This window comes from Varanus komodoensis, unplaced genomic scaffold, assembly GCF_004798865.1.
Source record: "Varanus komodoensis strain SLA01 unplaced genomic scaffold, ASM479886v1 scaffold59_1, whole genome shotgun sequence".
Taxonomy (NCBI): domain Eukaryota; kingdom Metazoa; phylum Chordata; class Lepidosauria; order Squamata; family Varanidae; genus Varanus; species Varanus komodoensis.
In genome coordinates this window covers 1,686,405-1,705,396 of record NW_025336221.1, presented here as the reverse complement: position 1 = coordinate 1,705,396, position 18,992 = coordinate 1,686,405, and the positions used below count along the sequence as shown (strand labels likewise).

The 18,992-nt window shown below is 37.6% G+C and overlaps 1 protein-coding gene across 12 annotated transcripts in view; it reads right to left on the bottom strand.

Moving 5' to 3' along the window:
• CEP112 (centrosomal protein 112) overlaps positions 1 to 18,992 on the bottom strand; it is a 289,816-nt gene that overhangs the window by 223,264 nt on the left and 47,560 nt on the right. For all 12 annotated transcript variants that reach the window (XR_006416568.1, XM_044449448.1, XM_044449445.1 and 9 more), the window contains one exon: positions 5,257 to 5,343. Coding sequence is in view for 11 of the 12 variants with exons in the window: in XM_044449448.1 (XP_044305383.1) it covers positions 5,257 to 5,343 (87 nt within the window). In the remaining variant the exon portion in view is untranslated. The remainder of the gene's footprint in view (positions 1 to 5,256; positions 5,344 to 18,992) is intronic.

The following is an 18,992-nucleotide window of genomic DNA, read 5'->3' as shown; positions in this document are numbered from 1 at the left end:
TGTTTATATTTATGACTGTTAATCAGCTGACACTTTTCAGTAGATTCCCAAATTACTGAGAAATACATTATTCTACCACCCACCCATATTTTCTAAGCACCTTTATTGCCAATACATTCTCTTCCTTTTAACACTAGCATCTATTGACACATTTTTAACAATTCAAATAAATAGCATCTATTGACACATTTTTAACAATTCAAAATCATGAATATGTTTGTTCTGGTCCTACACCTTTCCACAAGAAGTGAATAAAACTATGATCCTTAGAGCTAGGCCAGTGTCCACTGTAACTGTTTGCAACAATAAAACTTGGTTATTTCCAAAGTGCCAAAGATTCACTGTTCCACACATGATTATGAAGTAGTTCAGATGAAACACACACACACACACACACACACACACACACACACACAGAGAGAGAGAGAGAGAGAGAGAGAGAGAGAGAGAGAGAGAGAGAGAGAGATCTGCCTCACCGACTGGCATTTAGTTCATGACCCTGTAATTTACTATTCACTCTCAACAATATATAAAATTCATGAAGCAAAGCATTTCTTGCCTTACAATTCACTACCATAAATCTGAAAGACACCCACAAAATCATAGTAAAAGAGCTCATCCAACAGCAGTATTAAAAGTCTGGGAGTGGAAAATCCAATAAACTGAAGCAGTAACTTTTCCTTTTAGTTTCCCACTAGATCTCTTTTTGGAAGTCAACTTTTCAATCATGTTCCTTTTCCACCCACTCGTGTCACTCCAACTATGCCTCAGATCAGTTAGGATATTTACCAACCTAAATTTCATTTCTCCTGTTCCCCTTCAAAGTTTGGTTGGCAGGCAAAAGTTGTAGTCGGGGGCTGGCTGATTGTATTTGCACACGTTTCTGTAGAAGTTTCCATCACAGCATCTTCAACTACCCAAGTCACTTACCCCAAGCTGTCTGAACCTTAACTGAGAACTCTTATTACCTCTCATACCTGCCTCAACCTTCCTAAGGCTTTCTTACTGCAAAGGGCATGGTTTCAACCCAATGTGTGCCCACTTATGTCTTGCTTACTCTTTCAAAACTGTTATACTGTCATCTTCAACAGTAAAACATAAATTAAATATGCATCTATCTAAATATTCTTTTTAATCGGTCTATATTGTTTAATATTTTGGGGTCAAACCCAAAGCCTATTCTCGTTAAAGAAACGAAAGAGTTTAAATAAGGCTAAAATCCTCTAAATTGTTGGAACTAACTAAACTGGTTTGCACCCTGCAAAATAACAAGCAGCACATTCCTATTCACTCTACTGGAATTGAGAGCAACAAGTAATCTAACTGAGTCATGTAATTCTTGTCAGGGTCTCATTTCAAGATAAATAGTATTTGGCCAAGACTTGTGTGAACATTAAAAATAATATCACTAACACTGTCACTGCTGTGCAAGGCTAGCAAATAATTATGTGTAATACTGTGCAAAACTTTGTGCAGGGGGCTGCACAATACCATGAACAAACTGAAGTACTTCACAGGATCATAGCAAGTTGCCTTAGACTATCGGTCCATCTAGCCAGTTACTGTCAACACTGAGTGGTAGAAGCTCTCTAGAGTTTCAAGACTTGAACCAGGGGCTTCCTCCATGCAAAATATCCTCTCTATCATCAAGTCACATCTCCACTCCATTTTTTTAAAAATCAACATTAACCCTCTAGGCTTGCGAAACAAAACCTGATATACTTGCTCATTATCCATTGTCTACGTTTCCAGAAAGTTGATGTGAAAATATACTAATACACCTGGATTTTTCTCTATGTCTCCATGGGAGCTTGGTTGTATAAGCACCTTGCTTTGTTTGCAGTTAATGAAACTATATCATTGCTCAAGAAAGCAGTCCATGTCATTATGCTGTGTTCTCATTGCTCACAATTTCTAAATGAATTTCTCCAGTGAATCTAACATCCGAATATGGCTATCTTGTTTCTACTTTAAGGAATGTATTTGTTTTCCAGTTTTTCACAACTACCATCTAGTTGCTAAAGGGAAAAGTGCTAACAATTTTTTCAGTATTACTGTCTTGCTGGCTCCAGCAAAAATACACAACAGGGACAGATTGGTGTTGCTTGTCATTTGCTGATTAACTAATTTGCTACATTCACTAAATATGTCCTACCACTATTGCATCAGTAGGCATTTCCACCAGAAGTATCTGCTTTTCAACATCCTCCTACAGCATTTAGGGGAAACAATACAATGCATGTGACTTAACATAACAGGGATGATATTGCAACTCTGCAAAGCTTTCAAATTCTCTTATTTTCACAGAGCAGAATTTCAATGGTTTTCTATACTGCACAGTGTCCCCAACATTTTAAATCAAATCATCTTCACATGTTACCTTTAATCAATCAATACTGTATTTTACTAGCATTCTAGAAACATTGTGCCTTTGCAATTATGCTGAGTAAAGGATGTGATGGATTTATAGCCAGGTAATTGTACTTTCTCCCAGCTAACTGATTCCTTATTTGCTTTTATGATTTATTTTAATACAATGCACCAATATTTCAAGCATGAAGACAAACTAGCCAACCAACAAAAATGCATTAAATTTAAATCTAGTTATTGACAGAAAGTAGTACACTTAACACTTTGCTTTACATGCAAAAATGAATGCATGAATTGTAGTGCTCTGTGACCGTAATCAATAAGTTTTTATGCAAAGGGGAGCTACAACTAATTGATAGAGTGCTCTCATGGCCTTTAGGCAGCATCTAGATGGCTGTAGAATGGATCAGATTTCCAGCTCTGAGGTTGGCAAAGAGCTCTGATCTCATAGTTGGGGATCTGCACTCAGGTTGCCCTCAACACACCCTACCACCACCACTCTAGTTGCCATGGAACTCTACTTGCAACTTCTCCCAAGTCAGGCATCTGACCTCAGAGAAGGGGTAAACAGGACATTCAGGGGCAGGGAAGGATATTGGGTCCACCAAGATATATCATATCCTCATGGTTCTCAAGTCTCTTTCCTTCCCTTTCTGAAACACTCCATGCTCTTCATGCCTTGCAGAGGATGCTTATAAGCCAAGTTCAGGGGCTTACATGCATATTCACTGGATGGCACCCTAACAATAATTCGATATAAACAACAAATTTTAAAATGGGCCAACAAAAGTTTTCCCTAATTTACTCTGAAATAATTAACTTACAAAATTTTCAGTGATATAAGATGGGCTGTCCTTCAAACAAAACATCACCAGCTCTTCAGATCATCCCAGGAAAGTTCTTTAAAAGGGGGAAATCAGCTTCTTTCTACAGTCTCTGTACAGATTACAGTGCAGGAGTAAATGATCAACAGATTCCTTTGTACCCATTCCACATGGACACAATTGTTTGTTAACCAGAATCTTATTGAATTGTCAGAGGACAACATGCTGAAACTAATGAGTATGAATGTTCTCCTGTATTTAGAAACACTCAGTTTATGAAGGCAGGAAGTTCTAACAATTCCATATTTTAGAGGATTACTTAAAGTTAATAGGGAACAGGATTATGAATGTCAGCAGTGGAAATATGAATCAACTAATCTCTACATAACAAAGAGTTCTGCCTTCTCTAAGCATAATTGCCCAGTGCCTCAGGAAAAAAAACCCAACTAAAAATCCTCTTTACTAGCACCCTCTTCTGTTTGCTAACAAGGTAGTCAGAAAGCAGCAGGTAACTATAACTTATCCTACAAAGATACCCCAGGGTCCTTCCAGTCTCCTTCCTTTCCTTTTTTGAAATGCCATTGTGTAAACACACACTATATCCACCAATACTCAGTTCCATAGGTTTGTGCTCTTTAACTCTGATTTCAGCAATCTTGTTAGATCTTGAGGAATGAGAATTCCAAGGTGTTTAAAATGGTTTTTACATGACAATATTCCTATTTGCTTTTGAAATTTTAACTGCAACATTTTGTCTATATTAAGATTTAACAGTTCTGGATTTTAGAGCTTATTTGAAGTCCAACAATTTCTCCAAATACTTGGATTTCATTAATGAATGGTTTTACTTAATTGTCCAACTCATTTAAAGGAGGGCAATGCTATCAGGTTTATTTTACATTGCTCCCTATTCATTAGAACACCTTTGATATTTTCATTAACTTTTATTTCTTCTGCAAAAGGTTAAAACAAAACAGCAAATAACATGGGGAACAGAATGCTTCCCTTTTCTGTGTCTCTATGTTGATCAGATATTTATTCATTAGTACAAAACTGTTCTTTTTTGAAGTCTTGCTGGGCTTCAGGATCTCCACCATAACCTGCCATATTCCAGCTTTGCCAGAATTATAATCTACCCAGTCCTATATATTTCAGTTCTCTGAAAGCACTTCAGCACATGCAAGAGGTCTCTGTCCCACAGTAAACAAAACAGCGAGAAAAAAGACAATATCATAACAAATTCACTCAGACTGAAAGGAATCACTGCTAGAAAGTAACGTCATGCAAGTCAGAAGTTAATTGGAATTTAAACCAAGTGTCTTGGTTTAAATTGCAAGCTTTTCACAAAGTCTTTTTCATTTAAAAAATTAACTCTCTCAGACTTTGTGATGTAAATAGAGCAATAAATGCAGTATCTTTTTGCTAATTAGAAGATTTTATAGTCCCAGTGGAACTCTTAATCATTAACAGAATGGGAAACTTTTTTTAACAACAAACACAAGTCTACCATGTAGCAGAACACAGGATTCAGAGCAAAGAGACACATTTCCACACACATAAACACTGCTAACCAGATAAACTGCTGCACCAGCACCTATATAAATCCTCCTGCATAACTGTGAAACTTTTAAAGAAGCCCCTCTTACAGTAGATGTCAAGGCTTTTCTGAACTAGAAAAAGATTAGCAAGGGGTTTTCAGACTGTTCAAATGCAAGGCCCTTTTTCATGTTTGTGTGTACAAAAACTCCTGTGAACATTTATGTATGATCCGATCCATCTAGCACGGCCAACCTTTTTGTATTTGTAGAAGGGAATCAAATAATAGATGAAGAAGCTGCAGATCAGCAAGCTCTGTTTTTCTTATCTGTACCTGTACCCTAAAGATTTTCAGTATTCCATTATATAAGAAATTCTATTTACATACATTTTAAAAGTAACCATTGGACTATTAAATGCCATGGTCTGGATATTGAATATTGATAAACTTTACTGTTATTTTCTTCTATAACAAAATGTCACATGCGATATATCCCCCAGATTTGTTTTCTTCTACATACTATACCTTCTGAACATCTGCATCATGCTTCTGCTGCAATTTAAGCTTTTCTTCATGAATTCTAGCTTCCATTAGTTTTGTTTTCATCTCCATCTGTAATTGAAAGATTTTATATGAGTAAATAATTTAAAAAATCAGCTTCCTAAACAGGGTAACACTTAACTCTTCCCCTCATCTAGAACAGGTTCTGAATTAAGACAAAGATCTAATACTGAAGACCAACTCCTACTTGCCCAGATGGTATGGGTAATATTCATGTGACTGGCCCTCCTCTGTTAAGATGAGCCAAAGGGCATCCAGTCAGGTAACTAATAGGTACAGAGTGATAAAGATATTAGAAAACAATGTGTGTAAAAGCAATCATGAGATTTTAAGTCACTGTGAAACAGTACTGGTTAATTCCTACAGACATGATTTTTTCCTAGAGCATTTGTATATATAATATATACGTGTGTGTGTGTGTGTGTGTGTGTGTGTTCTGTGTATGTTCTGTGTATGTTTCAAATAAATTGGCTAAAATCTATTTTAAAGGTCGTTGACGATCTCCATTTGAAAATTTATACCAATGAAACTGAATATATTGGAAATCTTGAACTGTTGTTAGGCAAGTATCAATAAACTTTTTCAATCACTTGATTTTTTTACCCTCAGGTACCTATGCTAGCTTCAACTTGCACTCCAAGGAGCTCAGCTGTTCCCCATTCTCCGAACAACCAATACCAAAACAGAGCAGAATGAAAAACGTGAACTAGGATAGGCAAATAGTTCATTTATTAGTGAAATTTTCAAGGACTCTGAATACCCTGTGATATTTTTCCAAGTATGGTATTGCTTTTTCATGATCCTTCCTTGCCTTTTGTTAATCCTGTATTATTGGTTGCAAACATTCCATAAATAATTCAGAATTCTTGTAAATACTTCTAAATAATGCAAATCACAGTGGATACAAAAGTACTGAGCACCAGTTTTTAAACAGTGGAAACTTATTGTTCACAACAAGATGCACAAAACAAATGAGACAGCGTTTAAGCTGCAGATGCTATAGGCCCATGTTATAGGAAATTTTCTGACCAAGTATGCATGGGACTGAACACAGGCAACAATTTTACAGCTACTTATTTGGGAGTAAGCCCCACAGATCTCAATGAGACCTCTTCCTACATAGAGTCGTTCTCTACAATGCATACGAACAATATACCAAGTATATACAGTTGTATATATACAATTGTAATGATATACCAAAGTTTAGGATGGTCTGTAAACCACTTAATTAAAAAACCTAAATAATTAACAACCATCTACTCTTGGTTTTACTTAGTCAGTATTTTTACAATTCAGTACATGTTTCCATTCAATGCAACGCTATGCTGAAACAACTGTTTCCTTAAATGTCCTATGGATGAATCCTGTGTTCACGTCAAGCCAGTACTGGAGAAACCATTCTGTCACAATAGCTGCTGTACATATTATGGACAGGGTGGTTGGATCACATTAATTCCAAAAATGCCCAAATGGCAGCAGCTACCCAATAAAATCCCCTTGGCATCCTTGGAAAATAAACTCTCTCCCACAGACTGTGGACCATGTCAGTCAGGCATATGTGACATACATTCAGAGGGAGCTAAGGCACTCAGGTCAAGCCCGCAATGTTAGCAGTCATGTCACCATGTCATGCCCAATACCTTAACATATGAAGAGAACCAGGCAGTAGCTGAGGCAAAGCCAAAGAACTCTTTGGTATAACCTGCTAAACAACACTCAAATCAAAATATGTTAACACTACCCATAGTTAAGAGGGAAGAGGGACATAAAAGGTAAGTCACAGCAGCAACCAAAGAAATTCTGTTGTACAATCTGAACAGATTAGAGGTCACTCGCTCATCTTCTTTATTGAAAAAAATAGGTCAACATTAGATCCAGCTTCTGGTAGAAGTGGAAGGAAGAGAAAGAGGTTGAAACCATTGTTTTTTACCTTTCCAAATATCCATTGTTCCTTAAATAAGGGAGAAAATACTTGTGCAGAAGGATGGAAGCATGCTTTCACACTTTCTGGAAAGTTCAAGAACAGGGTATTCCCACAAAAAAAGGATCACTTGTTAGGACAACAAGCAACTGCTCCAATTTGGTACTGAAACCCAACAAGCTAAAAAATGCATGGTAATTTGAATGCAGAATCTTGGAGAAAAAATATCATCCTACCAATGGGAAGGTCTATAGAAGAAGAGCATTACATTTACAGCCAGTCAAGGATTAAGAGATGCTTTTTTGTTGGTACATTACTCAGAAAGATATAGAAAAAATGAACAAGAATTATACTGGAAAGTGTTAGAAATGCAAAGAAGTAGATGAGACTTTCTACCGTATGTGCTGGACATGTGATAAAATTAAAAGATTCTGGAAGCAGATACATGTGGAAATACAAAAACTTTTCCTATGAGTGCTAAGCATATGCTTTTGAATATTATACCCAAGACTTTTTCAAAGAATATGTCAGTGTTATTTAAATACATAACTGCAGCAAGAATTACAATTGATTCTAAATGGAAAAAGCAGAATGCATTCTAAAAGCCAAATGTCCAACAATTGAAGATTGGAAAAATAAGATGGCTGAGTATACAGTGATGGCAAAATTAATTATGTAACAGGAGACCAATTGAAGAATTTAATGATAAATAGATTTTTATATGCAGTTTAATTAATATAGAACAAAATAGAACCTGTAAAAATATTGCTGATTATCTATATTTCAGTGTAAACCTTATGCAATCATATATAATTGACTTGAAATGACTGGAAAACTTACTGGTTTAGAGAACTATAATTATCTTTTTTACAAGCTTCAACAAAGTATTGATTGACAGATCAAAATCTTTGTTCTTTTGGGAATTTGCTAGGTTTTGAAATTACATGTTATATCTGTGCATTACTAACTCTCTCTCATATTTTTTTCTTCTTTCTTTGTATTTTATTTCTTTGAAAAAACAATAAAATATTTTAAAAGTCCTGTTGACCACTTCTGAGAAGCCATCGTAAACCATAGTACCAAGGACTTCTTTGGGGATGGATAGTAGGAACATAAGAAAAGCCTACATGATCAGAAGAAAAGTCTTTCTAGTCCAGCACTCTGTACACACAGTTGCAAACCAGCTGCCCACAAGATTCTTCAAGCAGGATGAATGCAAGACCTCCTCCTGCCTGAGTTCCTCAACAACTAGTGCATGCAGGACACCTTTGGTAAAAGAGGCAGCACATAACCTGCAAGGCTTGTGGCCTCCGATACCCTCCTCCCTCATGAATATGTCCAATCCCCCTTTAAAGCCACCCAGATTTGTGGCTACCACCACTTCCTGCGGTAGGAAATCCATAGTTTAACTATATGTAGTGGGAAGAAGTACTTCCCTATTATCTGTCCTAAACCTCCCACCAATCAGCCTCATAGAATGAAAGTCTCCCACTCCACTTTCTCCACTATTTTTTCTAAGCCAAATAGTCCCAGTTGGTGCAGCTGCTCCTCGTTGAGGAACTGCTCCACACCCCTGATCTCCCCCCCCCCTTCTCAATACTTTTTCCAACACAATAATGTCCTTTTTCAGGTAAGACAACCAGAACTGACCACAATTTTCTAGGCACAATTTTACCAAAGATTTGTATAAGAGGAGTATAGATTTTTGCAGCTCTATTTCTATTCCATTCCTAATTATTCCAAGCATGAAATTCACCTTTTTCACAGGAGCTGCACAAAGGGCTGAAATTTTCACCAAGCTATCCACTACTACCCCAAGATCCCTTTCTTGCTCACTGACTGTTAGCTCAGATCCCATCAGTGTATACTTGATGTTGGGAGTTTTCCCCCAACATACATTACTTCACACTTGCTTATGTTGAACTGCATTTGCCATTTTGATATCCATTCTCGTGGCTTGGAAAGATCCCTTCTGAGTTCCTCGCAATCTCTTTTGGTTTTAACCTCCCTAAACAGTTCAGTGTCATCGGCAAAGCTGACCACTTAATGACTTAATCCTAATTTCAGGTAATTTATGAATAGTTAGGGAAGCATTGGTCTTAATACAGAATCTGTGGGACTCCTCTGGCTGTATCTCTTCATTGGGAGAAATTTATTCCCATTCTCCCTTCTGTTCTTTAACCAGTAAGTGTTTGATAAGAGGACTCCCACGTCTATTCCATGACTGCTTAAGTTTGCTCAGGAGCCTTTAATGAGGGACTTGAGGGAGAATTCTGTGGCTCTCTAGCCCTTTCCAACTCTATTATTCTATAATTCTATGTCTTTTGTCAAAAACCTTTTGGAAGTCCAGGTAATCAATGTCTATTGGATCATCCCTGTCTACAAGCTTGTTGACCATTTCAAAAACCTCCATTAGGTTTGTGAGACAAAACTCTTCTCCTTGTGGAAGCCATGTTGACTTTTAATCATCAGGGCTTGTTCCTCTATGTGTTTACTGATTCTTTCTTTAGTAATGCTTTCAAGCAGTTTACCCAGAACAGATATTAAGGTAACTAGCCCATAATTTCCCAGATCCCCCCAGATCCTTTTTTTAAAAATTGGTGTTACACTGGCCATTCTCCGATCCTCTGGTACAAGGGTTGATTTTAGGGACACATTAAACATTATGTTAAGAAGGTCAGTGATTTCATGATTTTGTTCGATAACTCCAGGAACAGAGACCAAATCCTAACGAGAATGTGCCAACACACATGGAAAACTCAACAAAACTGGAAGCATTCAACATACACCCAATACCTTAAAAAGGAGATGCAAAGACACGCAGCAACCATAGGACCATTGGACTAATTTCCCATGCAAGCAAAGTGATGTTCAAGGTGGTACAACAAAACAATTTATCCAATATCAAGTGTGAAATCCTTGATGCTTAAGCGAATTCTGAAAAGGAATAGACACTCAAGATCATATTGCAAATACTTGTTGGCTACTGGAGTGCTCCAAAGAATTTCATAAAAATATCAGTCACTTTAGACACTACAGCAAGGCTGCACTGTGTGGATCACAAGAAGCTATGGATAACCTGAAAGAAATGGGAATGCCTCAGCATTTGATTGTCCTGATGCATAGACTGTATCATAGATGAAAAGCTCCTGTTAGGACAGAAAATGAAGAAACAATATGGTTTCCTCCAGGCAAAGGCATCAGACAACGGTGACTTACCTCCCCATCTGTTCAACGTGCATGCAGCACATAACATAAGAAAAGCTGGGTTAGGATCAAAGGAAGAGGGAGTGACTCTTGAAAAAAGATAAATCAGTAATTTAAGATATGCAGATGATACGATTTGTGCAGAAAGCAGCACAAAAGCAGGACTGCATCTGAACATTTAGAAAGCAAAAAATCAAGACTACAGAAGGATTATTCAACTTTAAGATCAAGAGTGAAGACAATGGAAATCTGAAAGATATTGCATACCTTGGCTCAATCCTCAAGTTAAAGGGAGACTGCTGCCAAGAAATTCAAACAAGACTGGGACTTGGAAAGACAGCAATGAAGGAACCAGAAAATATCATTAAGTATAAGGACATATTATTGGAGACCATGGCCAAGATCATCCACACTATTATATTCCCAATTATTATGTGAAAGCTGGATAATGAAGAATACTGACAGAAAGAAAATTAATGTGTTCAAAACATGGTGCTGGAGGAAAGAAATGAACAGGTCCTAGACTGAATAAACCTATAACTTGCCCAGAAAACAAAGCCGATGAAACTGAGGCTGTCATACTTTGGGGCACACCATGAGAAAGCAGGACTCACTGGAAAAGAAAATCATACTAGGGAAAGTTGAAGCCAGAAGACAATGACTAACTATGAGATGGATTTATTCCATAAAAGAAGCCACAGCCTTGAGATACAAGAGCTGAGCAGGGCTGTCAAGAACAGAATGGTTCCCAGAATGGTTAGAGTATTTGCCTGTCCTGGATAGGACTGCATTCCCTCTGAAGGAGCAGGTATGTACTTTCCAAGTACCCCTGAATCTCTTTGTTACTGCAGGTTCAGGTGACCTCTGTTGCCTGGACCACCCATTACCACCTTCAGTTGATATGCCAATTACATCCATTCTTGGGTAGGGACAGCCTAGCCCTACAGATCTACTATAGACACAGATCTACTATACCCATGTAACCTAACAAATAGACTACTGGTTCAGAAGCTATAGCTACAGCTCAGCTAGAGCTGACATGGTCACTGGGACACCCAAGTATACACATCTGTTTATACTTATCTGTTTTTACAGAATTACACTGGCTATCTATAAAGTACCAAATTGTATTCAAAGTCATATAATTGTCATAACAACTTGGAACCAGGATACACAGCAGCCATTCAAGATCAGAGAAGGCTTTACTGTTCAATCCAAAAAAAATTACAGAATGTCACTGTACAATTCCTCAACAATAAGCCTTCACAAAATGGTGACCACACTTCCCAAAATCATCCCCTGTGCAGTTCAGGAGGCAGAAAACATTACCTGTTTTCAATGCCTTGAAAAAACACACTTGTACACTCAGGTTTTCCCTGGTTTATAAATAAATTAATCATGCTGCCCCATCTTTCCACTCCTTGTTTTGTTCTGCGCTATTATTTCAAATGGAATTATTTTAATATTTTATTTAAATATCATTCTAATGTTTATTTGTGAACTATGTAGAGATATTATATTATACAATCTGAAAGTATCACAGATAAATATTTCATGATAGCACAATAGTTCACTCATGGACTGATGGTAGAAAACAAGTTTAATAGCTACTCTGCCTTAAAGGCTATACAATGCAGACTCAATAACTTTCCGAATACTTTGTTGTGATTCAGAATCCTAGACAATAAAACTATTGAGACATCTTTGATAAATCATCATGAACGATCATTCCTGGTAAAAATGAAAATGACATATTGGAGGCAAAGTTTGAGATAATAGGGGCTGAAATGTTTGCAAGTGCAAAACTTCATTCCGTAAGTTTTTGTAATTGTTTGTGCTCACTCTCAAGAAGAATGGAGCAATTAAGCCTTACGGGCATATAAACACCACTGATGTCAAACATCTGTTCTGTCCCTATAATTAAAGCTGTTGAGAGTAATACCATTGAAAACAATTTTATGAGCCCTCAGATACACTTTTCTTTCTTCTTTTTAAATCAACAAGCACTTTCTAAGAAACTCCAACAAGTTATTTTATGTTTTCATAATATCCTGCTTGCTCAACTCTCAAACTGAAATCAAATTTGTTTGTTTTTAAATGGCCTTCACCATCCGATTTCTATTCAAATTGCACACATAACCAAAGAAAGAGGTCTGCTTGCATGTGGAAGAGGGGCATTATTTCTCTTTCAACTTTTTAATTAGGGGGCAGGTCTTTAAGAAGAGTTCCAGCTATAAAGAAAAACTAAACAGATTCTATGTGTGAGTGAAGAATAGCTTCAGCAGCCTGGTGTCCCTCCAGCTGTGCTGTACTACAAATCTAACATGGACAGTGGCTTGGCACTGTGGAAGTCAACACACAATCTGGAGGACACGCAGTTGACGAAGGCTAAAAAAAAGCCAAGTGTGTGCCATTTTGGGTATCAGCCACTTGTGAATATGAACTGTTTTAGATGGATGGTTCACACTGGTTGAAATCTTACTAAGGTAAGCCTTTCCTTCATTTGCAGGTTCTCTTTTTACACATCTTAATTTTCTCATAAGCCACCAAAAGATGAAAGGCTTGAAACAACCAGCTATCCACTGGAAAATGCAGCCGCTCCATGACAGTCATCTAAATGCATGTTAAGTAGGACCTCCACAAAATTCTTCAGCTGGTTTATAGGATTACAAGACACATTGTTTCTGCTCATGTGGCAATAAAACCTGCTCTAAAATTGAAATTATACCCCTTCAGTTTACTCCTAGATGTAATCTCATTCAAGGATAAGAGCCACACAAGTACCAACCTTGCTTCGGATTGGTCCCTACTCTAGCTCAAGTGTACTTCCTGACAAACTGTAATGAATGGTGATCAATCCCCTTTCGGACCAATTAAACTTCTGAACTTTGTACCTTCCTCACTTGATCTCTCTTTCTATACAATGATAAGCCATATCCTGGCTGCTCTGCTTGGTTGTGACCACAATAAAATGGTCCAGCTTAGACTCAGTAATAGAATGATGATTATGAAAATTCGTAAGAATGAACCATCCCTTAGTCGTCCTATTCCATTATTCAAGATTATTTGAAATCAGCCCCATCTAACATCTGAAAAGAAAAAACCAGGAGTAAGTGTAAGGAAAAGGGATGACACTTTCCAGTTAACAAAGGAGTTTTCCCCCATCTATGAAAAATAGTACAGTTAGTTAAGTACTGCCTTTAGTTTATAGCATTCTGTGCAATATTAGACTGAGAGGCATAAATGAAAATTTGTGTGTATGTGTTTCCTCCCCATCAAAGTGATACTTAATTACCCACATTACATGCTTTCAAATTGTTCGGAGGGCAAGAGCTGGGACAAGGCAGCAGGAGCCTACCCCATCGTATGGCTTTGAACTGCCAATCTTTCATTTGGCAGCCGAGAGGCTCAGCAGTTTAACCCACTACACCACCATGTCCCCTAGGTAAACTAGGGTCTCTTTATTTAACATGGGAATTCGATCCCATCCAGAATGTGTGCGTAATTGCAGGAATATCTCTTAAGTCCCCTTGCAGGCATCTAGTCTTCTTGCAGGTGGGCTACTTGACCATGATAGGTGAAACCTGTCTGCTTTGCCTAGTCCTAGAGAAGGGTAGGGGGACTACAGAAACATAGAAACAGAGTGAGTCAGAAGGGGTCTCCTGGGCCATCTAGTCTGACCCCCAGCTCCAGCTGGCTCCAGTCATGATATGCGCACCATGTTCATGTCTAGCCTATCTTTGAACACCCTCACCGATGGGGCCTCAACCACCTCCTGTGGAAGCCCATTCCATACCCTCGGGGTCCTAACTGTCAGGAAGTGCTTCCTGGCATCTAAATGAAACCTTGTGAGCCAGGGTTATCCCTCTGAGTAAACATGCTACTTCAAAACTCCTTTTACAATAGACTTTATTGTTACATGCCTCGGAATTCACCCAGAGTGAAATGTTAAGCCTTCTTTCACATCAGTCATTCCTTTCCTTCTTTATAATCCCTTCAGTGTTTCACTCCTGAAGTGTTCTGTGTTCTTCTCGTTTTTCACCCAACTGAACCTCCTGCTGCTGCTGTTGTCTGGCAACCGGTGCCACCTCTTCAAGAGGAAGGACTTCTGTGTCCAATAAACTACTGAGCTCTCTATCTTCCTGCTATGTGACTTATCCAGCCTCCAGCTCCACCTCCTTTCCACAGATTAGTAGAGCAGGGTTCTCATCATCCTGAACTTTCAACCCCTCCTCCTCTATCCCCCCAAATGTTCCCTGACCTTGGTCTACTGCATGGGAATGTTGAGATTCCACAACATCCTCACTCCCTGGGCTTGAGTTCCCATTGAACGATCCGCATGACAGAGACCAGCTGTGTCACCTCCCCTAACTGCCACACAGCTCTGAGTAGATGAGAGAGAATTATCCCACATGTATATTTTAATTTTATTTCAAAATTGCCCAACAGTTTGGGCAGTCTTGGAATGGTACAATAATATAGCAGCCTTTCCCTACCTGATGCCCTTCAGTTATTTTAGACTGTATTACCCAGCATTCCAGACTATCACCCAAACTGGTTTGGCTGAGACGTCCAAGATATCTGAGGGATACCACATGGGGTAAAGGTTCCTGTATCACACATAATCCAGATCCCAGTATTTTTAATCCCATTAGTCAATGAGAGTTACACATTAAGTAATAATAATAGATAACAATATTACATTTCCAGCTTTTACCTTAAAAACTTGATATAAGAAAATAAAGGTCATTTCTGTCTATTTTACTTAAACAGTTAACTGTACTATAGCAGCTTAAGCAGTCTACTTGAAACAGATCATCCTTCCTTTACATTTGTCATTTAATATCTACAGAGAAGCAACACTTCAAATTCCTATGGGTATTGGTTTTGAAAACTTACAAATTTACATCTTTTTGTACTTCAAAATTAAAAATTTAGAACTATTACCTATTCATTATTAATATAAATGTCTGTTTGGAGATTTTCAAAAAGAAAAATGCCACCTAAGATTTTATGCTTCTAATGTTTTATGGATGTCTACCCCAGGGAAAAAATATATTAAACTAGTTATATTCCATGTAGTTTGCACTCCCCATGCATAAGCTTTAACTTCTAGTTAAACTTCCATCAAGTCACTTTGCAGAATCATTTTTCAAACACAATACTCTAGCTGTCAATAGTGTCATCTAATCCAATATAGCCCATTCCTGCAAAAGACAGAAACTATAACTCGCCACCATTTTCCTTTTCTTCCTCCTGCTCTTCTACAGGAGTAAAAAGCAGAAAAACCACCCTCATATTCTCATTGGCTCAAACTACAACAGCCCACAAGGTTTATTCCCTCCTTATCACTCTCAGATATTCTGCAATCCATATCTACAGATATCCAAATCTAGGATGAAAGAATAGTTCTTTAACAAAAGCAAAATGCTTCTATCAAATCTGGAAAACTATCATAAATATAACTTTTATACCCTGTATGTTTAGATAACGTATTACAAATTCTTTTAGTAACTTGTATTTTAGGAGCAATCCTAACAAAGTTCAGATATAGAAGGAGTTGTCACATTTGAGGTTTCAAGACTTTTTCATACTCAATTTCATCCTTGCAATTTCACAATGAAAACATGACAAGCTTTACCAACGATATTCCAGAAAACAAAATAATTCTCCAACATCTATCAGGGGATAAATGGAGGAAAGGAATAATAATGACTATATTCTCAACAGGCTACAGTGACACAATATTGTATATTATTATTAAAATGTCTATACTGTAACCCAAATCTCTCTGGGCAATTTACAATGACAATCGTAGAATCATACATTCATGTCACCCATCCAATTCTAACCAGGCCTGACTCGGCTTAGCTTCCAAGATTAGGCAGGATCAGGCATTTCAAACTATACAGAAATTATACAGGGGGAGCCCCCAAGTTACAAATGTCCAAGTTACAAACAACCCATACTTAAGAACTGCCATAAAGCCTACTGATTTTTTAAAATTACTGCAGAATATTGTCATCACCACAGAGAGAGAGGAAGCTACAGGGGAGAGAGGGAGGGCCTCCAAAGCATGCCTTCCTATCCCGTCCATCCAGAGGGGTGAATCACTTTGGCATTTGCATGCTACAAAGAAGAGGCACTGGTGAGTTTGGGTGAGGGGGAGGTATATCTTTTTTTTTTCCCACTTCCACAGGATCCCGCACCCCTAACTCCCATGAATGTGGAGGACTGACTATACATGACCCAACTTGCATGCAAAGTCTACTCTATGGAACAGAACTCCTTTGTAACCCGGGGACTGGCTGTACTCTTTTTCTTACCAACTGTATTTTCACAGCAGTGAACTCTCTTTCCAAGAAAATTGTCCAGATTTCCCCACTGTTTTTATAAACATCATTTGAGGAGTCTTCCCTCAAATAAGTCCATTTTTATTTAAAAAAAAACTCAAGAGAAAGTGGTAGTTTATGATGCCCATGACTGCACTGACAGCAGCCAAAACAGAAACCAAATGGAGCTCCTTCAGAAAAAGCTAGCCTGGGTGTAAGAATAATCAGTGTGCCACATATTGAAAGGCAAAAAGGGTGAGCCATATTTACCAAATTTTCAAGTTGCAGTATGTGCTGGGTGGGATTTGAATATTCACCAGCTAGCTGCAATGAGACATATCATGCAAATCCAGGCAGCAGGGATAGAGGGTTAAATACTCCTTGCATAAATTATAGGTTTACATGACAAGGTGCAGCTCAGCATTTAATATCCAAAATGGCCATACTTACCTGCAGCATCCACATGCCAGTTACCAAGGAAGAGGCTTTTCCCCCTTTCCCAATCTTTGAATTTGTAAAATTAGTTATTTATTCAACTATAAATGTTAGTTCACCCAAACTCACCTCTAAATCAGGGCAATAACTAAAGATTTTCTCACTAGCATAGTCTACTTAAGTTTCTAAAAGACAGCTACACAACTCATCACTAAGTGAGAAATATTCAGATGATTCAGGTTTAAGAGCAAATCAAAACCTGATTTTCCATATGTTCCTTAAAGCAACTCCTATAAAATGACATTATTACTTAATCAGTTGTTCTACCTAGCATACAATTATTCAACCACAAGATGGTGCACAACTGCACTTAAATGACCCTAATGTTCCAACATCAGACTATACAGTGTGTTCATTCATACATCTGTGTTCACAGAAATGGAAAAACCAGAAATTTCTTCAAAAATGTTATTATGCCTTCATCTCCCTCAAAGAAATTATATGAGATAAGAACAAAACCCAATCCAAAACGTATTTACTTTTGCTCTGCAGAGGCTTCATTTATACACTAAGCAGTGCTTTGAGAGGAAAGATGAGAGAATGTTTTAAATGTCATCCAAATTATGACATGTGGTAGAATGAAAGCCCTAAGTTAAACAGAAACACAAAAAGGCTCTAAAACCCCCAAAGTTTACATAAAGTAAATCAATTGTTTGAAAGTCATTTAAACCCACTAAAATAGTGATGTTATAGAGCTCGACTAGTTTTCTGTTCCACTCAAAGTTCAAAACCAATTCCTAAAAACATGTTTGATTTTAGGTTGCTCGGAAAGTAAATAAGAACCTCACTCCCTTTTTCATTTTATGGGTGGGTGGCATTTAGGATGGGTGGAGTTCAAAGGGAGCTTTCCTCATTCTCAAAATGAACCATTTCTGCCATCTGTTCTCAGTTGCTCTAGAAGTCCTGGAAACCAAGGTGCCCTTGTTTTGTTACTTCTTCCTCATTTGAACCCACAGTTTTGCACTGATGACAGTTACCAAACTATTTAATTGATGTCAGAAGCATACAGAGCAGCTACTAAAAACTGCTGGTTGATCAAATGCATATTTGCAGAGATCTGTGATGTGGTTATCACTGAAAAAAGGCCATATGCTTGCTGTTAGAGAGCCAAACAGGTGCACGAATGGTTAATGAATAAAGGCTAAAGGTTAAAAGCAAAGAGTCAGCTCACCCACTTAACTCAGTTCATTTTGTTGCCAATTAATGCATTTTTTTTAAAAAAAACTTGTTTTTAAAAAATCTCCCACTTTTCTAAGCTCATCTGCTAGTACACATTCATGCTATAAAGCTAAAGGTCTTGGCTGTAAATGAGTTTACAAAAAAAGCAACAGCACATTCATATTTTCTAACTGACAGAGACCAAGGAGGTAATACTTGCTATTGTTTTCTATGTTTAAAAACTTGTTTACTCAATAGCATTTTTAAATAAAAGCATCTGTTCAGACAGTATAGCTTGCCAAGATTATGTGGCATGAATTTCTAACAGCTATTTTTAGTAATGCATCTGATAATACTGATTTAACACTTTCAAACTAGGAACCCCAAAGCTGAAGGATTATAAAATGCTGGAAGTCAGTGAGCTCTGATGAAATAATAAAAATGACTATCAGGGTCAATCAATAATTGGGAGAAAGGGCTTGAGCCAGAACTGGGCATCTTTCTCCCCATGAAGGCTGGACAAATATATTTTGATTATGTGACTATTAAAGATAAAGATGAGGCATTTCTTTAACTTATTAACCAGA